Genomic DNA, 24,206 nt, shown 5'->3' on the forward strand with positions numbered 1-24,206 from the left:
CCAGGGACGGGCTGAGCTTTCTTCATCTCATCAAATTTGAAATATATTTGGTAAAGAATGTGTACTTCCTATCCACTGTTTACCCCAACTCATAATCAACCACAATATTTTCCCATATTCTAGAAAAATGTCAAATATTCTAAGGTCACCATAATAATGGTACTAAAGAACCACCAATATGAATTGTTATAATATCATTGTTACTACTGTATTACTTTGTGTGCAGATTGTGTGATTTCGGACCAATGCAAGATGTAACTGACCCTAGTAAGCAAGATCTTGCCAATTTCTTATTCAAGCATATAATCCTATCTACTAAGATTGTGAAGGTAAACAGAACTCTAGTAGATAGGACCTGGTCTAATTCATCTTTTATCCCTTGCATGTAGAATAAAGAATAAGTGCTAACAGATGTTTAATTTATGAATTCATGTATTGAATAAATTCAAAAAACAGATAAGCAATGATATAACAATAGGCAAATATAAACATTATTAGGATTTTAGATTTTTTAAAACAGGTAAATGTTTGTTGTTTTTTTTTTTTTAAATATTTCTTTATTTTTTAGTTATTGGCGGACACAACATCTTTGTTTGTATGTGGTGCTGAGGATCGAACCCAGGCCGCACGCATGCCAGGCGAGCTCGCTACCGCTTGAGCCACATCCCCAGCCCCGTAAATGTTTGTTAATTGTTACATTTTTAAAATACAGAACTGGATTCCAACAAAACAATTTAATAAAATAAGGCACAATGTTTAGTAAGGCAAAATTCATACAGAAGATCGAATACATACATTTTTTATGTGTCCTGGGGGGGAAGGGGTAGTAGGTAATAGAGTTGAAGTAGATTAGATATTCTTTTTAGAGCATTTACCATTATAAGGTTACATATAAATCTGATAAAGTAAACTATAGCTTACATTGAGAAAAAAACTTATCATATTGCTGAATTACACTTATTTTACCATTAAGCTTTCATTATCCATATATCTATAAAGATATTCCTAATTCACAAGATTTCAATTACAGAAAATTTAAAAATCAGATCAAAAATAGTAATTTGACCAAAGTAAAAGTCAATACATTTTAGTATCCTCCACTGATACTTGAAGGACCAAACTTTTTATTTATAAAAGTTAAAAATACTGATTATTCTATAATTTTGTCCCATTATGTTTTTGTTTCTCATAAATTATGAAGAGGGCTCAGAATGCAACAAACCTCAACACAAGTCTGCACGATTGTTGTAAAGTGACTTTGAAGGTTAATATTCTTCCTCAACACCACCTCAATGTTAACCATTTCAATTAGTGAAAGAACTCTCTTAATATAAATAGTAAGCAGAATCAACCAATTTAGTAATGTTTTTGCAATACCAGCAATAGCAGTTTGAAATACCAGCAATATCCCAGTTTCTTCCCTTAGATGGAATTCTGAATAAAAAAGATGTTAACCAATTTATTCACAGCTGAAGAAAGAAGTTCTGGTAAATGCAGATGGTCTTTCTGCCATGGCTTTCTGTATGACGGTATATAAATAACCTTCATTAAACTAATGGATTTTAATATATACTAGATTGAATACTGTCCTTTACATGAATTCTTGAGATTGACAAATGCTAGCTAAAAGTCTAGTAGCACCCAAATCAGTATTACCCTGTGAGTGTTCAATGATGTGTAATGGTTGTTAATGAATTGTTATTTTTTTACATTAATTCTTAGTAAATATGAACCAAAAAATAAAAAATAAAAAGCGAATGGAGGTATTTACATGCATAATATTAAAACATACCCCCTTTAAACCTATATAACAACAACAACAACAAAACAGTGGCAAAATATGCTAGGCCTCACAATAACAATATTTTTATATATTGCTATAAATATGAAGTTGGTTAGAAACCACTGTTACCCTTTGGTGGTACCAGATATATTTTTAAATTAAAATAATACGTAAGAAAATACACTTTTTCACTGATTTTATTTCAGACAACCCTGATGCTTATGGCTTTGACCTCTATAACAGTATACATGATTTCAGTTCCCTCCCCAGAAGCCCTAGAACTCATACCTGGGCATTATTTTAGGTCAAGAAATCTCTCAGGATCAGTCCTTATCTCTCAAGTGAAATACAAATAATCATGAAGCTGTCATAACTTATTAAATGATTAGTTTCCCAAACTTTGGGTCTAGAGTGGAGGATTTAAGGCACATGCTTTCTGACCATAAATCAAGACACTGCTACCTATAAAATTATGATGTTTATAATGAAAATACAAAACAGCATGCTACTAAATTCATTATTATTATATTGTGTTTAGTGCTTAGTACAGAGATATAATGAGGAATCAGAATTATGCATTACAGGGCACGTTGCCTAAAAACCTATACAGCAGCCTTTACCACAGGGTTAAACATTCCATACAACTTAAAATCTCACTATTTTGGACTAAATGGAGAGTGATATACAGATATACATGTATATGTATATTTTTATTTTATTTTTTTCAGGGCTGAAGACTGAACTCAGGGCCTAGCATGGGGAATGGTATTCATGACATAATCATATCTACTTTTAGATGAGAAAGAGCTCATTTAGGTTAAAATTAGGTATTTCTAACTAAATGCTGCTAAACTAATTCTATATACATACTCTAACTAATATAGTTTTGTCTACAGGGGTTATATGAGGTTTAGAAATAATAACCATTGTTTAAATACATAAATAGCTGCTGCTAAAATGCTTTAGAAGATCAAACTTTATTTGCACTATTTACTTAGTGTTGTTTTTGTTTTTGTTTTTTTAAAAACACATAGTGAAAAAGTAAATATCAACCAGGGCTACCTGCCGTACCACAAATTTCAGGCTAATGAGGTACTACCTTCTCTTTGTGAAGAGCAAGGTTGGCTGGAAGAAAATCCTATTACTTGCAGGCCCTCAGTTATGGCAGGATGTGAACAATCTCCCAAGTCCAAGACATTAAATAAATTTAGTAATAAAAGCTTTTAGATGGTAGTCGATAAGCTACTTAGTGACTTAATTTAAAAACAATTTACTATTACTCTAAAGAGCTTTCTTGGCTCAGAGATATTCCTGGGTGTCTGGTGACTTCTCTGTCCCTATACTTTGTTGCTTTTAAAGATTTCTTTACCACTCCAGCAATAAACTTGATATTTACAACGTCTGGTAAAATTGGTTATGCTGCACCATTATGAACTGCCTTTTACTCTTATTGACATAAACACAAAACTTTCTCACATTTGAGGTACAATTTACAATGCAAATCTTTAGAATTTTTTTAACTTAAAATTTTAGTATCAAGAATTTTAGGACAAGAGATTCCTTCGGCACACATTTAGAAATAAAATATGAACAGTCACCTCTAGATCTATCTCTACATATACAGGGAATATTGAGAATTCTGATCACAGGTCCTTATGTCAGTCAATCCCTGGCAACATGGAATCAATATCATATTAGTGAATCTTCCTATTTCCTAAAGTCCTATTCTGCCTCAGTTTGGTGAGGCTGATACACTGGATTCTAGGAATAAGTTGAGAATGTATAATGTACCCAATTCCAATTTTGAATATTAGCACTGAAGAATTCCACTCAACATATATTAATGTTCTGCTTAAGTAGTTTTGTTCACTAAAATCATCCAAGTGGAGCAATATCTAAACCTAATTTGATTATGAAAACTACTTTGTTGTTTTTTCACATCGTTTAAAAAAATCCTCAAATTCATTAACAGTAGTTAAACAGAAACATGGAACTTAGCAACTAACAAGTAAGACTACCATTTTAAATACAAAGTCTGCTACATGACTTGGGAGCTGTTTATATTGTTTTAGATGATCAACTCCCTGTATCTCATTTTCTGGTTAATTTCTATAATCACCAGTTATTTAAAAAGGAAAGGAAAAATAGTGAAAAAGAAGAAAATCTTAGAAACTATCAGCAGCTCTTATAAAGGCTAAGGTCAAAGATTTGGGAGAAAAAAAAAAACAACAAAAGGAAAACTAATGCTAAAATGTAGATTTACTTAAAAGTTACCAAAGACAGTAGCACACCGATCATAGATTTTTCAACTGTACATGTAAAGAACCCTAACAAAGATTTTGTTGAAAGAACACTGGTATTCATCTCCATTATATGGCACAGGCTAGAAACTGTCTCTGGTTGGAGTAGTTTATATCTGTAAAAGATCAAGCAATATACCTTTATTCTAGGAAGCCTGGGAAGGTTAAATGCTATATTTACATGCTTATTTAATTCTTAGAAGATCAACTAAGCTGTTAACTTATGTCAAAGCTAATAGTCAATCAAGAAGTAAACAGAGGCATTTAAGCCAGAAAAATTTGGTCCTACCAATCTAAATCAGTTAGTTACAAAACATTTTAGGTTTGTCATTTAGGCACAGCCTAAGTCATTTTTACTTTTCATAATCTTGCTGTCTGCAGTTCGCTATGGCTCATTTTAGAAGTAAGCAAAGACTTTATATTTTATAATTATTCACATACTACTTCAATAGACAGTAGAAACATATTAAATCACTTCTATACACATAAAAAAATCAGAGTTAAAAAGAAAATAAGAATCTTACTACATTTTAACAGGGTAAAGGTAAAGGGATCTCTATAGCAGCGTTTCACAACTGCAGTCATGAAACTTTCATGACGTTTCATGAATAAACACACAAATAAACACACAAACCCTGAATTATCCTATACTATACTTTCTTCTAAAGTAAAAAATAATACATATGAAAAAAATCTAACATACATATATATATACAATAATCAGCTTTTAAGAAATGATGTGCCCAGTCATGAATGCTAAAGTCAGAAAAGAGATCAGGAGGCTCTAATGTAATCTGCCTGTGTATCACTGTATACTTAACATTTGCCAACTAGCCATCATTTTATCATAGATTGGTTAGCTAATTATGATGAAAGTGTTGTGTATTCTGTAATATCAATTTATAATATTAGTTTATAAGCACTTAGTTAATAAAAATTTGGTAATTTTTGAAACTATTTTTCTCCTATACTTCAAGGATACATTTTAAATGTATCATCAACTCCCTGTATCTCATATTCTGTTTTTCCCCCCCTCTATTCTATCAGTACTTTATTTTCAAAAAATTATTCCATGGATAACTAGTTTTGGTATTCTATTGTGTATGAACACGACTCCTGCTCCTAACTTTATTTGCTTTATTGCCATGTTTTTCTAGTTTTATTCATTTTTCTTTAAAATGCAGAGAAAGTTGCAGCTTTAGTACACTACACAAAGGAGTCACATTTGACTGTTAAAATTTCCCCCCTATTCATTCAAGATACAAAGAAGCTTTCTTGGCTTACATCTTTTCCAAGTTTTTATTAAAAGTATTATTCTGTCTGATAAGGAATAAACTGATCAAGATGGTAGCTTCCCATTAACTATAAAAAGTGATTTGCTTACAAGGGACCACTGCACACTGAAAAAAATTATAAATAATAAAAAAAAAAGTTAAGGTGGCCATGAGCTCAGCTGTTAGTTATACAGTTTCCACATAGTTCTGTTAAAGCATATTTTAAAGTATCTTGCATAGTACATTAGGTTATAGGCTGCTCTGGCATTATTTCTTGAGTAAGGTTCCATATTCTTGCTAGGATTAAGGCACTATAACAAGTCATTGCTGAACTATATAAAGTTATTAACAATCATACAAAACAAAGAAGAAGAAATGAAAAGTTATCCCATTTACAAGTTATACCCCTTACTTTACAGTTAGTTGGTCAGAAAAGTTTAGGTCCTATGTAACCATCTGTGTGTGAGCTTATATGAATAGGTCTGCAATCTACACAGACCGACAAAATAAGCAAAGAGCTAACCTTGTTTGTTGTATGGTGTTCAGCCTAAACCCAAGGATAACCTTGGTAATAATTATAGCTTTGATAATTTCTTACTTTTTTTCATCTCATCTGCCACAAGTTTCACTATTCATGGCCTTATTATACCACTGCTCTTCAAAATATACCATTCTGCTATGTGATTCAGGCAAAACTTGTGAAATTGCACAACAATCAGCCAAATTTGAATCTGCCATTCGGATTATATTCAAAGATTCCAAACATGGTATTGAACTTATTCCTGCTGAATGGGTAGATGAACATAAAATCTTTCACATCATCTCATGGACATTCAAGATGAAGATAGTAAGGTTTCTAGTCAACTTCTAGCTCTATTTTCTTTTCTAATCATCTTTGCTCATTTTTTTTTAAGTATTTCACAACATCCTGTATTTCTGTTCAGCCAAGAAGAACTTTCTGCATTCTGTGTGCAGCAACACTAGCTTCGTCTTCTGAGTCAGATTCACTCTGGGAAGTGGAGCTGTGAGAGGCAGAACTGCAGGGTGAAGAGCATTCTGGCGAACATAAGTAGTGCATCAGTGGGAGGCGATACTTCCCACAGAAATCCACAAATTTAATTTGTCTGACACAGCAGTCAAAGTAGACTCCTAGAGAAAAGGAATACACAGTAATCATTACAAAGCAAAGAGTCACAGTTTGATATTTTTTTCCCAGAATTCTGAAGAACTGTCACATACTTTTCTCTTTTATGAACTGGTGCTGAGGACTGAACCCAGTGCCTCACACATGCTAGGCAAGTACTGTACCACTGAGCTACAACCCCAGGCCTCTCTGATGAATCTTAAACAGAATTAGTAGTCACCTTTATAGCACTACATATAGAAATACTGAAGGGTCTTAGGGGTGGAAATTTGGCTGCAAGAGGCCAGGAAATTTATCTTCAGGAAGTGGGTCATTAAGGACTTAGCATCTTTTCTGTGAGTGACTTGGTGTCAGTGGCTGATGGAAATTACAGGATACCTTAAGTGCCCTTTTTCCATCCCCCAAGCCACCCCTTTGGCTTTGTCCCACAGGCAGAAGACTAAAGCAAAACAAAAGTCCCCTTTTATAATTCTCTTAAGAATTAGATATGCATAAAATATGCAGTAAGGAGATGGAGTTTGGTATTCCTGTTCTTACAATCTGAAAAAGTGAAAGAAAAGAAACAAAATACCATCTTATATTTACGTGGGCTCTAAATCTATAGGCTGCAAAGCTGATTCACTGATGATTTCACTTGATTCTCACACAATTACTAGCAGGCAGCTCTTTTGGTTCCTAATTTAGTGCTCCTGAACTATAGTTCTTCAATAGGCAGAAATGCAGCCAGTGCAGAAGGAAAAAGGTTTACATGCCTCTGGGTTTCAGTTGATCCTTAAAAAGATACTGCACATCTCTGACATACCAAGGCTGTCCAACATTTGCAGTAAAACCGGAATATCTAGAAATTTGGGTTCACTGCCTTTCTGGAGAGGAATTTCAACTTTTACACTCTAACTTAAGTTTCCCAGCTACTGTGTGTTTTGATCAGAAGAGATCAAAATAAAAACATGTATCCAAGAAACAACAATGATTTCTAAATACCTTGCATAGGTTAGCAGAGTGGTATTTAGAAATGATTTAGAAAAATAGAAACATTCAATAACTGGTTAGTCAGTAAACTAATAATAAATCCCTAAAAATGTGTTTGCAATCCAACAATAATAGAATAAAATTAAGCATTATGGAGTTACTATAAGCTAAAACAATACAATACTTTGTTATTTGTCAGTCACATACAAAAGGAAAATCTCTCACAGAATATAAAAATATAAAATTATTTTAAATTCATAATTCAATAACAAATCTGAGGGGGGAAATATCTAATAGTTCACTTTACATATTATCTCAAATTTTAAAATGGTAATTTTTAAAGCATTCCTAAAATAAATAGCACTTCAGTGTACTAAAAAAGTTAACAGAAACCATTTAAGAGAGAAAAGAAGTTCATTTCCAGAAAAGGAAGATTCAAAGCAGACTAGATTTAGACCATGAGGCATGGAGGCCTTTTGTGAATTCTGTCCTGTTTCCTCAGCCATTGTAAAGCCAATTCATGAAAGAGAAGCCAGAGAGGTTTATGCACTTTTCATAAGACACAAAACTGCAACCTCTACTTCTAAGAGCGAATGGCCAGAAATGGCTTAACGTGTGGTCTGTCTTGTCTTTTATAAACCCAATGTATCTTTTTTTCTCTTTTCTTTTATAGCAATCTTTGAGTAACTTAATAATTTTCTCATTTTTTAAAATATTATAACAGTTTCAAGACAAGAGGAGACTTTCAGGGAAAATCTCACCTGATTTTTGACCATTTTTATGCAACATTTCTCCAGTACTTATATTTACACTACAAATATTTCTATGACCCTATTAAAAAGGATTTTTTAAAAAAGGAACTTTTATAAGGAAGCCAAAATAAAATGATCCACTATCAGTCACCAATTTCTACCCACACAGTCTGGCATTTCAGGTCTTTTTCAACCTGATCTTAATGAATCTTTTCATTCTTGTTTCTCATTACTGCCCTAACTGAACATGTGAGCCAACTGCCATTCATCTAACATTCTGCCCTATACTGTTCTGTCTCCACTTCACTTTCTCCATATGAAAATTTCCTATCCTCAATCTTACCCTATTAAAATCTAACTACTGTCAGGAATTATCTTCTCATTCCCAGATCTAATCAAATACACTCCCCCTCCTTTAATTCCTAGTGGCATTCTGAATTCTTTGAGATACCTTAGACTGCTCTGCATTTTATCATTTGTTTAATTCCCTCCAAATCCTCTATGAATTTGAAAGAATAAATTTTAAAGAATTAAAATTCATAATATAAAGTTCTATGGTACTATCTTGAAACTGACATGCATTTGGCCCATTCTCATATATCCTGAATCACACTCTTTTTAAAGTTATCTGATACAAAGAATGGTAAGCCTAAGAAAGTGTCCTTCAAATAACATAAATGATGTACAAACATTTTAGAAACACTTTTTAAACAATAAGGACTATTTTTTTTTTTTTTTTTTTTTAAATATTTATTTATTTGTTTGTTATTGGCAGACACAACATCTTTGTTGGTATGTGGTGCTGAGGATCGAACCCGGGCCGCACGCATGCCAGGCGAGCGCGCTACCGCTGGAGCCACATCCCCAGCCCCAATAAGGACTATTAACACTTCCTTTGTGTTTCCTTTCCTTTTATCATCTTACTTTTTATTATGATAATAAAGCCTCATAAGACTGAGACTGCCTGGGTATTTTACTTATGGTGAATCCAAAAATATTATGGAAAGAATTTAGAAAAGAAAGAGCTGGACATAGTAGCATATGCCTGTAGTCCCAGAGATTTGGGAGGGAGTACAAGTTCAAGGCCAGCCTAAACAAATTGGTGAGATCCTGTTTTAAAATAAAAAAATAAAAAGGACTAGGACTCAGTGGTAACATGCCCTGGGTTTAATGCCCAATACCAAAATAAGAAAAAGAAAAAAAGGGGGTGGGAGGAGAGAGAAAGAGAAAGAAAGAGAGAGAGAGAGAGAGAAATCCTCAGAAGGTGAAATGTCTTAACTTTAAAAGGATGAAAGAAAAAAAACTATCTTTCTCTGAAAAAAGTCTTAGCTAATTAAAACAACATTTAGATAAAATTTTAAAAATAGCTAAATGAGTAGGAAACAATAACACTGTAACTAACACTATTTTACTTACCTCCACACTTTGGGTTTGGGCAATTGCTGGCTAAACTTAAGTATCTAAGAAGATTCCCTGGAAGATCATAAGGAGTGTAGGAAATGTTCCGGATCTTAATGGTCCGTGCAGCTAATTCCAGGAGAGTTGGAGGGTCATATGTTAAATCTCTGACAAAACGAACAACCAATGGATTTCCTCGTAAACTCAATTCTTCCAAATGAATAAGGTTGAGGATCTCTCGAGGCAGGTAGGTCAGCAAGTTATTGTGGAGACTGAGGGAACGAAGTGAATGCAGCCTAGAATGAATGCAGTACAAAATCAATGGCAGTGGGTAACATAAGCTGAGTTTATATATGTGTGTGATTATATGTGCATGCATGTATATATGTATTTATGTATATAGAGCCTGACTTCCCGAAAAAAATGAGCAACTCAGGTTAATGGAAATAAAATTAAACGATGCTGAAACTAGATGGAGTACAGCCTTGTGAATGTCATAGTAGACTTTTGCCCCTGGAATCTTAGCTTAGAATACTTAAGAGTATTTTATGTGTAATATTATTTTTAAAGATTCCAATACCTAAAAAAGGAAAGATTTCAGATGCAATAAAAATGAAGATCCCCTACATTATAAAGCCTCATAAGAAGTGTAGGATAAGAATGTTTCATATAAAATATAAATTCACTAGAAATCCCATAAAACCTAGGGAAACCTATGTCAAATTAATATACTATTTTTTGACTACATAAAATAAGCTGAACAAATACTGTAAGGAATAAACTAGAGCATTTAAAAGTAAAAATAACCCAACTCACAGTAAATCCCAGAGCCATAATTATCATATCAGTTGCTTTGAGAATATTTAATCCTTATCTGTCTGTAAAACATGTGAATTAATGCAAGACAACAATTTCTATGAATGGATGTATGTGTATATACATAAATTGCTTGAAATTACTCACTGTGAAAGCTGAGGAGGCACACTTTGGATTTTGTTGTCACATAATACCAAGTAAGTCAGAGAAGGCAAATTTGCTAATTCTGGTGGGATTTCTTTGATGAAGTTTCCTCCAAGATATAAACACTCTAAACTGCAAAAGAAAATGAACAAAAACAAAAAAGTAAATAAATATAACTTAGACGAAGCACTCCATTGTCTCTACTACAATGAGCTCATTTGATCTGTTCAGCAAATGTTTTACTTAGGATTTGTTACATGCAACCCATACTCTAGAGAAATAATGCAAGCTTCAGGGAGCTTAGATCGTTAACTAAGGAGACATGACACACCAATGTTAGACAATAGTATTATCAAACACAAAACAGGTCCAAAAATAGGGATCACACAATTAAAATATCAAAATAAGGAGAACAACTCACAAATTAGAGAGAAGCTGAAAAGAGGAAGAATAAAATAAAACCACAATAGTACTAATTAGAAAAACTTCCCAAAAGTACTATAATGCAGGATGGCTATGAATTCAGTCCATTTAGATGGGAAGAAAGAGGAAGCTTCAAGGTGAAGAAGAGAACTTTTAAAGTTCAATGAGTATACTGTTTTAGGGAAGAGGAAAATTCTTGAGAAATCCACAGACAAGACTGATCCCATGATAGTATGCTTGGGTTAATGTAGTTGCTTAGCAAGCAAGAGGAAAACCATTAGCCTTTTTTTTTTTTTTTAAGTAGAAAAATATATCTGAAGCCTCTATATTTCTTCTTTGCTCTTATTATAACAAGTACATTATCAGAGGCTGACTAAATTATATGTAAAGCTGACCATTACCATGAAGTTAAAGTTCAATATAATTATCCTATTTATTAGAAAATAAATTAATATTTTGAACATAGCATGTATTGCACCACAATACAATACTATTCTCTAATGACTATAGAAAGCCTGCAAAATCCAAAAGATTTTCTGCAGGAGGTGGCAGAATTAGTTCTTAAAATATATATGGAAATAAACAAACATATACACACATATACACATCTTTTCTATTACTGTTACTTTTGTCTTCTGTTAAATCTGCTAACTCAGAAGAACTAACATTCTTTCAAAATATCTTTAAAATGGGAGAAAATAGCCAGCTTAGCAGTTACTCAAACTTCTATGTTAAGAATTACCTGGAGGGGCTGGGATTGTGGCTCAGTGGTAGAGTGCTCGCCTAGCATGCATGAGGCACTGGGTTCGATCCTCAGCACCACATAAACGTAAAATAAAGATCCTGTGTCTACCTAAAACTAAAAAATAAATATTAAAAAAAAAAGAATTACTGGAATACTTTCAAAGCTACAAAATCCTGGCCCCATCCAGATGCACTGAATTTGAGTTCTAGGGGAGGGGCCTGAAAAAGGGTAGGTTTTAGAATATAAGGCATAATTTTAACAGATAAAGCCAACTTGCCCTCTAGAGCTATCGTTCTCTACATATCTACAATCAGCATCTGAGAGTACTCCTTACTTAACCCATTACTTTGCCAACACTTAGGATCATCACTGACTTTAATTTTTAAAACAGATATCTGACGGTGTGGAAAATGGCATCATTCTGTGCTTTTAATTTGCAGATCTGCCATTCCCTAATTATCAGTGAAGTTTAGTATCTTTTTTATGTTTTGGGCCAAATGTGATTCTTTGGAGAATTTCCTGTTCATCTCATTTTCCCATTTTTCTCATGGGTTAGATGACTTTCACTCATTAATTTGTTGGGAGCTTTGTTGTCAAATATATGTTCTATGCAACTTTGTTCCTTTATGGCCTATAGCATGGTCTATTTTTATTCTTGTTTTATATGTACTAAAAGAATGTGTGCCAATCTTATACACTGAGAAACTCAAACTTCTTTTAGTTTCTCTTACTACTTTGCCTTCTTACTGGTTTTCTCTCCTACCATAACTATGGTTTTTCTTCTTCAGAATTGTCAATTTTTGCTCTTTTCCTTCAATATAGAAGTTATATTGCAGATACATTCAAGTTCCTGCCTTCCAAAACTTCTGTTGAAGTTCTTTAATTCACATGAAACATTTCTCTTTGTTCCTTTAAATTCACTAGAAGTGGTTCGGGAGGAGCACTGTGGGGCAGGAATGGAAGCAGAGGTGTGACTGGAGTCTGATGCAGCAGTTTGGAGAAGCTACATTGCCTGGAATCTTTTTCTATCCTTTGAACTGACTGGTGAATCTGTATTTTAAATGTAATTCTTAAAAACAGGGTACGATTTGATTGTTCTATACGTTTTTTTCCCCTTCACTCTGCCCTTTGCTGTGGACATCATTTCCTTTGTTCACTGCTCCCTGCTGTTTCACCCTGCAGTAGGTGCTATTTCTATTTTAATACCCCCAATTTTGTTACCCCTTCAATTTCCTTTGCATGCTCTCATTCCTAAACACATCCTTGCGCCATTCTCTGATCTTCTCTTTGTATCATTTTCTAGACTTAGTTTTACCTTGATTTTCTACCGTTTTACTGATTTTTAAATAAATTTATTATGAATCAATATACACATTTATCAACATCTTTTACCAATTTCTTTGTTCATCATTATTTTTGGTACATCTTTTAAAATTCAATTTTCCTTCGGAAGTTCCTTCAGCAAAGACTCATGGTTTAGTCTTTGAATATTCTGATTTATTTATTTTTGGTATCAGGAATTAAACCCAGGGACACTTAAAAACAAAGTTACATCCCAAGCCCTTTTTATTTTGAAATAGTGTCTCACTAAGTTGCTTAGGGCCTTGCTAAGTTGTTGAAGCTGGCTTTGAACTTGAGATCCTCCTGCCTCAGCCTCCTGAGCTTCTGGGATTACAGGCATGTGCCATTGCTCCTGACTCTAATGTCTTTATTCTGCCCTTCACTCTTGAGTAATAAGTTAGTTGGACATAAAATTCTAGGTTAGCAGTTACTTCTTAGCATTTGGAAGATACTGCTCCATTATCTAATTACAGTCAATATCACTACTGTTCCTTTGTAGGGGGTCCGCTTCACCCCTCCCTCAGTGCTCTGAGTATTTTTTCCACTGTCTTTTCCACTATCTTAAGTTTTATTATAAGGTGTCAAAATATCAGTTTAGAGAGTTAGCTTTATTTAATTGTGGGAAACTTCAGTCACTATTTCGACCCTCATTGTTTTTCATTCTTTTTTTCTTCCCCCTAGAATTGTTCTTGGTAGTATGAACTTCAGGATCTATCCTTCATCCTGTTTCGTTTAAGCCTTTCATTTTTTATCTTACTGTGCTGCATTTCAGAAGAATGCCTTAGCAAGCTCTTGGCTTTTGGACTCATTCTTTGGTGGAGTTCACGCCATGTAGCCCATTTAGTAAGTTCATACATAGTCAAGTCCCCTTTATCCTTGAGGAATATATTCCAAGACTCTCAGTGGATGCCTGAAACCAGGGATAGTACTGAACCCTATAATTTATTGCCTTTTCCTTCTTAACTGAGCACTTATAGTGCTCTGTGGTTTGATATTTGACACAAAACTACCACAAATTTTTTTCCTTCTTTATAACTGCACAGCTAGATTTGTTCTTACCACAGATTTTAGCAACTGAAGCATACAATGTTTTTCTCTTCTAAGTAAAGAACTTAAACCTTTTAATTTAAAGAAAGCACTTTATGGATTTTCTATAACATATTTGAATTTCCTGCATCATTATTCTTGTACTTTGTGGCCATTATTAAATAAGGGCCATTGAACATAAGCATGTGCTACTTAGATAATTGATCTGATATCCAAGGCAGTTACTATGTGCCTAAGAGGCAGGGTATAGAGTATATAAGTGTGACAAAGGGATAAGTCACATATAGGGTAGGACTCTACAAGATTTCATCATGCTACTCAGAATGCAGTACAATTTAAAACTGTTTATTTCTGGAATTTCCCGTTTAATGTTTTGACTACAGTTAACCAGGAAAGCAAAATCACAAATGGGGCAGGGGGGTATTATATATTTTTTTTCATTTCTAGGAACTGGAGCTTTTGTAATTGTCAGTTTTAAAACTTCGTCTTCTTTTGTTTCATTGATGAAGTTATTTTCCTTGATCTCTCTAAACTTAGAAAACTATTTTTAAATCCTTTACTGACAGCCTTATTAGATACTTTGTCAGGTATAATTTCTTCCATTCATTGAATTTCTTTTCTGTCTTTCATAATCTAAGCCTTCTGTGATGTGTGGAGATTCAGACAACCAACTTGAATCTGAAGTTTTTTTTTTTTTCTTAAATAAATGAATCATCCCCCGCCCTCAATTTCTGATAATGTAAAACTTTTCAAGACTATATTCCTCTCTAGACTCATAATACTAAGAAAAAGTAAGCAGACAAGTAATTTTGACATGCTACTTTTTTTTGTTTCAAAGATTACCTTGGGGGGCTAGGGATGTGGCTCAAGCAGTAGCACGTTCACCTGGCATGCGCGTGGGGCACTGGGTTCGATCCTCAGCACCACATAAAATAAATAAATAAATAAAAGATGTTGTGTCCACCGAAAACTAAAAATAATATTAAAAAAAAAAAGATTACCTTGTAGCAAAAATCAACTATCTGGTTACAAGACTGGATTTTACCTCATATAAGTCCTAAATACTGGTGTTGGGGGGGAGGATCTTGGGCAGAGTATTTTGATCCTGTCCCATATGGTATAAGTTAATATTCAAATACTCAGAAATCCCTGTTTTTCAATGAGGAGAACTACTTAAGTAGAATAGAATAATTGGAATTCAAATAAATGAAACTACCCTGGAAAATAAATTATTTTAATGAGAGGACTACTGGGGGAAAAGTTTGGCAAACTTGATCTAGTAGGGGGAAAAAAGTGAAGAAAGAGAAGAGTGAGTCCGAGAGCAAGTACAAACACTGTCCTATTTGCTTAGCTTAGTGTTATGTACAGAATGCCTGCATCCTCTCATAATCCACAATGAAACAAACCCTAACCCTTAATGCAATGTTATTTGAAAGTGATGTTTTTCTGGAGGTAATTAGAATTAGATGAAGTCATTAAGGTACAGCCCTCATGAATTGGACTAATGCCCATATAAGAGTCCTTAGAGAACATGCTTCCTTTCTCTGTCCTATGAAGACACAGCAAGAAATCTGACATTTATGAACCAGGCAAGAAGGCCTTGAACAGACAATCTGCCACCAGCTCTATACTGGACTTCCTAGCCTCCAAAACTGTGAGAAATAAATTTCTGTTATTTATAAGTCACTCTGTTTATGGTATTTTATTATAGCAGCCTGAAGTTACTAAAATAGTCAATAAATAAGAGAAATTAGTCTTTAGTGGTCAGTAACTACTCAATGTCTTCTCTCAATGGGAGATATTCATTGAGAGAAGACATGTGGGCAGGGCATGTACTCAGAATGGATGCCAAACACTAGTAGTTTCTGTGACTTTTGGCAGGGAAAGATCTGAAGTTCTAAAATATAACCAAACCCATGATTTTGAAATGATGTACTGTAAATTCTCTTTTGCAATTCATGGGTATCATTAATCAGATTACACAACCAGTATAGTAAACTTATGGGCTTCTCACTTTCAAATTCAAATAATTTCCAAAGTTCTATGGACTTGAAATCTTTCAATAATTTATGGGAACTAAATTTCTAAAGCATGTTTCCCTAATATACCTTTTCATAGTTAGAAAGTAAATTATTACTGAATTTAAAGCAAAATTATAGTGTTATGTTCGTAACACTGTGCCTCTGGTTAATTAGAGTTAGCATAAATTTATTCGTTTATTGTCTGACAGAAAATAGGAAAAAATTATTCACTAAATTTATGAAATGAATTCTTCTTTTCCTTTCTGTTTAGCATTAACAGATCAATCTTAAATTTAGTTCTTGAAAAGTTTATTACCTTTCCAATCCTTAGAAACGGGTGCCTTTTCTCTTATCAAGGACCAATGACCCACTGAAAAAAATAATAGGCCCCACTGCACCAATCAACTTTAACCACAAGTATAAGAAGGAAATGCTTTTTGCTTCTCCACCCCTCAAAAAATGACGTTAAGTACAATAAAAATATACATTAGTTCCACAGCTGGTTAAAGGAAGCTGAGACAGGGATATACCAAGAGGCAAAAGACAAGTAACAGAAGTACAGAAAGGTAAGAATCATACAATTTCTTAAATACTTTTCTTGAAATAGCATCCCTATATTAAATGGTTAATTTTCAAATACGATCACTTCTCACAGGATTTTAAAGTTCATTGTACATTCAAAAGTAGACACAGGGATAGAGGTATCATTTCTTAGTGCTTGCTCCAAACTAAGAAAGATGTCAGAGGGAAACAAAGTCACAAATTCAATATGTGAGACTAAACTTTACCAGGTTCTATTTATCATCTAATCAAGTCTCTTGTCTCTTTTCTAAGACATGTGCCTGTTGTACACTAGCTTCAAAACATTCCATGGCATTAATTTCTAGCTTTTGTTTTGTCACAATTATCTTCTAAAACCACATCAAACAAATGGTGAAAGAAGGGTCACAAACAGAAAAATATATTACTTAAGAATAGACTAGGGGAAAGTTCCAATGAAACTCACTTGGCTCAAACCTTCTCTCCAAATATCTAGCATCCTGGATGCCAAAAGCCCTGAAGCTTTCATTTACTTTAATGAAGTCTATTGCCCAGTGAGTGATAAATTATTAAGCCTTTCCTCAGTCAATGCCTAAGCTGAAAGGAATAAAAGGTAAGAGTTCAGAAGAAGAAATAGATTAAAACACAAATTATACCTATTTTGTCAACATTATGAAACAAAAAAAGTTTGCCCACATAAAAGCAAACAAGTTATACTTATTTGCTGAATCTACATTTTGATAGAATCTGTATCTATAACCTTATAGTTCACACTGATAGCCAAATTTATTCCAGGAAAATGAAGTTAATCATAAAAATAAATAAGATTTTTAATACCTACTTATGTTATACTTTGAAAGTGATCTTTGAGAAATCTTTTTCCCCCTAAAATTTTGCCACTTGGGAAAAGGATCATCAAGGTATAAAAAATACATACCTCTAAAGAGGTCAATGACACCAGCTAAACCAATAATATTTGTTACTCCTTCGTGGAATAATTAAGGGTGGGGAAAGGTAAAGTTTTGAAGGATTTTATAGTTCCATAACTTTTAAACTGTTCTTAGAGAGGACAGAATCTTCTTAATGTGCCAAAATACTAGATTTGGCTCAAAGGCAGCATGGCATAGCTCATGACTAGCATGTGTGAGGGTCTGAGTTCTACCTCTGCAACACACAAAAACATGCAAGCAGCATGGCATAGTATACAATAATCAGGGTTACCAATGAGGCCTAGAGAATCCATACATATTCTGAAAGAAGATGGTGTTCCTGGATAACCACCTTAGTTTAAGTGACTGAACCTGTACCTCTATATTTCTGAAGCTTTAATGCATTATTTTAATAGTGGTAGTTAGTCTTTGAGGGTTGAATCATGAACTTTCACTGTCACTATCTGGCTTCAAACAAGTCACTAATGGGGGTTTTCAAGATGGCTGAATAGAGGAAATTGCTTTCCTGGATACTCTGTGGTGTAAAACCAAGAAAGCAGACACCTTCTCAGCAAAGTGGGTGAACAACAACAACAAGAAGTAGGGGCCGGCATTACTGGAATTTAAAACTGGGCATTCAAAGCAGATTGGGGACTCTGGAGGTTGGATATAATAAAATAAAGAAGAAATCCTCAGCACTACAGCTGCTACTGCAGCCTCAGCCACGAGCACCAGCCAGAGTGGTCCTTCTGGGAGCAAAGAGGAGGGATAAAGGAATTAGAGAAACAAGCGTTTTTAGAGGGCCTGAGGCTGTCGGGGTACAGAGCATTTAGAGATCAAAAACACTGATGAACTAAACTGAAAGGCACACTGCACAACATCCTTCCTTGTGTGGGAAAGAAGCCACCATCTCTCCAGGCGGTGTGCAGAGGACAAAGAAAGGAACCATTTTGTAGCTGCCGAGAGGGTTCCTGCAGTTGAGGGAGCTGATTGTTGGCAAATCCACGTCTGACGGGAAATACAGGCCCAATAAACACATAGTGCATGAAACAGAGTATGCTAATGTGACCAGGAGAAAATGAAACATGGAGAGAGGTTTACACAGGGGACAACTGCTCCTGGAAACCCACCCGGCTCTACCCCTCCCCCTCCAATCCAGCTGCTTGCAGGACCTGCTGGCAAAGACTTCTCTAGTGGGGGTTTTTGGAAGAGTGGGAGAGACTGAATTTGGAGAAAGAACCCAAGACCCAGGAAATATGGGGCCCATAGGTAACACGTAGGGGATAAGAATTGGCTCCTCCACTACACACGTGGTCAGCAAAGAGCCTGGAGCCCACCTAAGCCTAAACCCTGCTTGTAGGACGACTACCTCTCTCACTCCAGCAATCCAGAGTATGGAGCTTCACACCACCCAGGACCCCACCTAAAAATGCTGAGAAGAGAAACAGAATCTTTTGAACTCCACCAGAAATTCTTTAACTTTTCATGGAGATATTTTTTCCTCTTTTTTTTTTCTTTATTTTTTCTTTTCTCTGCCTAATTGTGACCTTATTGATGCATGGATATTTATGCATACTCATATTTGTTTTTTTTCCCCAACATTTCTAGCATTTTTGAAGTCAGCTATTTTTCATGGATGAGTTTTTTGAGGACTAGGATGTTTGATTTGCATGTTTTAGTTGTTTTGTGTTATTTTAAATTTTTAAATATTTTTACTTATTTTTCTCTTACCTGTTTCCCGATTCTTTCTCTTCTGCTAATAGCCAATCTCTATTCTCTTGTACTCTTCCTTCAATTTTTTTTTACTTCTACTTCTGTCCTCCTTCCTCATAATCACCACATCTATCACTTCTGATTTCTCCCTGTCCACCATTTGAAACTGTAAATCATTTTACAAACTTGCTGTTTTATTGCAGGCAATAACTGATCATATCATTTATTTATTGTGATAAATAACATTGTAGACGTCATAATAGGAACTACTTGATTTTGTGCTGTTTATTGTTCGCATTGGTTGTTGTTATTATTTGTCTCCACCTAAACAGTGAGGTACTAAAAACCTTTGGGGACATTGTAAGTCCACAGGGTATATACTACTGCCTCAGATCCATGCTGTTAGATGTGTAGACACACAAATTACATGAAAAAGCAAGGGAACAAATCGTCCCAAACAAACCAAGATACTCCAATAACAGAATCCATTGATACCACAGTGGAAAAAATGTCAGAGAAGGGGTTTAGAAAAAGTAGATCAAGGACCTAGGCATTAGACCAGAGACTGTGCGCCTACTAGAAGAAAAAGGTGACCCAAATCTCGTGGGCTTAGAAACCGAAGTCCTCAACAAGTCTCCAAAAGTGCAAGAAGTAAAATTAAAAAAATCAATGGGATGGTATCAAACTAAAAAGCTTCTTCACAGCAAAGGAAACAATCAAGAACTTGAAGAGAGAGCCTAGAGAATGGGAGAAACTCTTTGTCACTGCACCTCAATTATAACATTCATCTCCAAGACATATAAAGAACTCAAAAAACTTAACACCAAAAAAATAAATAACCCCCAATCAATAAGTGGGCAAAGGAACTGAACAGACACTTCATAGAAGAACTATGATCTGTCAGGTCAACAGATATATGAAAAAATATTCAACGTCTTAGCAATTAGAGAAATGCAAATTAAAACTACACTGAGATTTCATCTCACTTCAGTCAGAGTGTCAATTATCCAAAATACAAGTAATGAGGGCTGGGGTTGTGGCTCAGTGGTAGACCACTTGCCTAACATGTGTGAGGCAGCAGGTTTGATCCTTAGCACCAAATAAAAATGAAGATATAAAAAAAAATACAAGTAATGATAAATGTTGGTGAGGATGTGGGGAAAAGGTACACTTATACATTGCTGGTGGGAATGCAAATTAGTACAACCACTCTGGAAAGCAGTATGGAGATTCCTCAAAAAACTTGGAATAGAACCACCATTTGACCCAGTTATCCCACTCCCCAGCATATACTCAAAGGACTTAAAATTAGGACACTATAGTGACACAGCCACATCAATGCTCATAGCAGCTCTATTCACATCAGCTAAGCTATGGAACCAATCTAGGTGCCCTTCAATAGATGAATGGATAAAGAAAATGTGGTATATATACATAATAAAATATTACTCAGCCAGAAAGAATAAAATTATGGCATTTGCCAGTAAATGGATGGAACTTGAGGCTATCAATGCTAAGTGAAATAAGCAATCCCCCCAAAATCAAAGGCCTAATGTTCTGATATGCAGATGCTGACTCATAATAGGTGGGGGTGAAGAGTTGGGGAGGTGGGGAGTGGAGGTTCACCAGATTGAACAGGGGGAATGAGAGAAAGGGAGGATGGGAAAGACAGCAGAATAAATCAGACATAACTTTCCTATGTTTATATATGAATACATGACCAGTGTAACTCCACATCATGTACAACCACAAGAATGGGAACTCCATGTATGTATGCTATGTCAAAATATATTCTACTGGTGTAACTAAAAAGAATTAAGAAAAAAACAAGTAACTACTGTGAAATCTCAGTTTCCTCATCTGTAAAAAGGAAGAAGTGAATCAGATCACTCTCAAGGCTGTTTCTACCTCTAGAGTATATAATTCTACATGGCTCTTTTAGCCTATATTCATCCAGAGTTCACATTTAGAACACGGCCTAAACTTTTGCTGATTTCTGTCAATAAAGAGAAATAGAGCAAACATCTTAAAAATAAAAACACTGACATAAAAAATTCCACACATTTGAGCCAAAGACACAATGACCTAGAGCCACGCATGACACAGTTGTCAGCCCAGAAAATCAGGTCAACCAGGAGAACAACTTGGACCAATTCTCCTTAGTACAGATGTAACAGAACAGAAGTCCAAAGATTGAGTTTCTAGTCCTACTTCACCATTGCAAGTTTAGAGTCAGGGCACCCAGAGGTCAAATACAGTTCTACCACTTACAGACCCTGAGTCTTAATTTTTCTGGGATTCAGTTTCTTTATAGGGGGAGTATGTCATCTCATAGAATCATTGTAAGAATTAAAAATGTATATTTAAAGCATTTATGTCAGGGATTTTTTGCCTATTTCTTTTACTCTGTGATGGAAATAATGCTTGCCCTGGGTTCCTCATAGTATACTGAGAAAATTCAAATGAGAAAGTTGGAATTACACAACACGAAAATTAAAAGGAACCACATCCTATAAATTCTAACCTTTAATTATTTTTCCTTCCCTTCTATTTCTTACCTTCTCTCCTAGCAAACCCTGGTATAGGTTACTTCTCAACCTACTACAATGATCTCCTAACCAGCCCTCTAAATCTCCTCTTACCTTTTCAGCCTCTCCCTACTCCACTCTTGCACAGCAACAAGACACATGTGCACTCAGAATAAAATCCAAACTTAACATGGCCTTCAAGATAAAAAATGGCTTGAGAGACCTAAATTTATATTTGCCACTTTCTCTCTTGCTTATTTTTCATATTTGGTAGTCACCCTCCTTATTGCCTCTGGACTTTCACATGCACTGTGATCCCACCACCCTTGCCCCCTAGTTAATTCTTAACTCTTCATTTCAAAGCTCAATTAAAATATCACTTGCCCAAGGACTAAAATAAGCCAGGTCCCTCTGTTATGTTGTCTCAAGGCACTCTGTACATCTTCATAAAACTCATAACCACTGTAGTTAAATACTGAGGTTTAGAGTTGGTTGTTTAATGTCTGTCTCTTCCATTAGTATGCATGTTAGTTCCATAAGGGCAGGATCATGTTCTTCACTGTAATTCACAGCCTGGGATAGTGCCTGACACATGCAAGTACTCAATAAATATTAGCTGAGGAGTAAATGAAGGGTTATCTTATCCAAATGTCACATTTTGCAGATTAGGAAGCTATGATTAGTATATGTCGAGTGACTTTTGCCTAAGGCTTAAGAACCAAGAGTTCTTACTCCCAGGCAAATGTTCTTCTCACCACACTTAACTCTGAGGTTCCTTCCAGCTCTAGCGTTCTGTTCTCTGAAAATCCAATAAAGGAGGTGAAAACATTTTACAGATGAAAGATAGTTCATTGCTCTATTTTCTGCTTCTGTCCAGGGCACCTTCAGGGCACTTATATTATCGTTTCTCTCCTCCCATTACATTCAACATACATTTATTAACTAATCTAGCAGGCAAGACGGATAATTTCTGTAAACAAGGAGTTACATTTAATAAGGTCAACGCAATGGTGAGATGGATGATCTACAGAGAAAGTACAATTTATCAATAATTACTCTTTTCAGGGAGTAGTGAAAAAAGGTATCACAGAAGCGATCCTTGAGATAAGTTCTGAAACCAAATAGGACTTTTCCAACTGAAGAAAACATTCCAGACAAAGGGAACAGCACATGTAGAGAGGTTCTGCATCCATTAGCACATATTTAGTGTGCGCCTACCAGTGTCGGAACCTGCAAGCAACCTTCCCTACATACTCAAAGTGCATGATTTACTGAACTCTACGAAATCATATTGTTAGGGGTTTACAAAAGAAAATAAATAAATAAAAAAGAGCTGGAAATATAGTGACAAGAAGGGTCAGATTGGAGAACTTTGTATGCCACGCTAAAAGGCACGTACTCTGATCTTCAAGCATGGAAAGCCATGGAAGACTTTTGAGCAAGGAAGTGGTAATCTCAGAGTTATATTTGTTTATGAGTACCCACACAGTTGAGATCACTCCCTAGACCCAAGGAAAACATCAGCAAAACTGCCTCCAAAATCTGCACGGGCCAAACCAAACTCTTGTGACTCTAATCTTATTAGATCCTCACAAGTCGCGGAGATGGCTAAGCAGTACTCACTATCCAACTGTTAAGAGAGCCTGCAAGAGGGTTTTTCCACAAACGCCTGGCGCTCAGGCCTGGCGCCACGGGCTCCCAGACCCCGCCCCAGGCCTCCTATCCTCCGACTGGGGCCCGCTCACCTCTGCAAGTTCTCGATTTCGGCCGGGATGCTCTGCAACTGGTTGCCGCCCAGGCTGAGGGTCTGCAGCGCACGCAGCTCCAGCAGCGAGGCGGGCACCTCCTGGAAGCAGTTGCCGCTGAGATTGAGCACTTGGAGGCTGTGGCGGAGTGGCGACTCGGCCAAGCCCTTGGGTAGCGCGCCTGACCCGCCAAGCCTGTTGTTTCTTGCCAGCAGCGTGCGCAGGCCGGTCAGCGCAAGCAGTTCTGATCCCAGCGCGGTCAACGCGTTACCGCTCACGTCCAGCAGCTGGAGGTGCTGGAAGCCACTGCCCAGAGCCCGTGGCAGTGACACCAGACGGTTATGGGGCAGCAGCAGCCGCAGCAACGCCTCTCGAGAGCCGCGTCGCTCCTCGCCGCGCGCCTCCAGCTCCGACTCCAGCGTCTCGGCGGACACACTGAGGCGGGACCAGTTCAGTTCCGCTTCTCCGGCAGTGGCCACCACCGCTCCGGCCTCCTCCATCCGGGCCGCCGGACAGCGCCTGGCTGGCGCGGGCTTCCGCAGAGCGCCGCTCGCGACCCACAGGCCAAGAGCTCGGCGGCGCCCCGGAACCTGA

At 35.9% G+C, this 24,206-nt stretch overlaps 1 protein-coding gene across 1 annotated transcript; it reads right to left on the reverse strand.

The window, feature by feature from the left end:
* Positions 1 to 469: 469 nt before the first annotated feature.
* Positions 470 to 24,206, reverse strand: Lrrc58 (leucine rich repeat containing 58). Its single transcript, XM_026394525.2, has 4 exons — positions 23,613 to 24,206; positions 10,584 to 10,712; positions 9,639 to 9,916; positions 470 to 6,506 (listed from the first exon to the last, which is right to left on the reverse strand). Exons 1-4 carry the CDS (start codon positions 24,110 to 24,112, stop codon positions 6,298 to 6,300), a joined length of 1,116 nt encoding a protein of 371 aa, XP_026250310.1. The 5' UTR covers positions 24,113 to 24,206; the 3' UTR covers positions 470 to 6,297.

Source organism: Urocitellus parryii, chromosome 2 (assembly GCF_045843805.1).
Source record: "Urocitellus parryii isolate mUroPar1 chromosome 2, mUroPar1.hap1, whole genome shotgun sequence".
Lineage (NCBI taxonomy): Eukaryota > Metazoa > Chordata > Mammalia > Rodentia > Sciuridae > Urocitellus > Urocitellus parryii.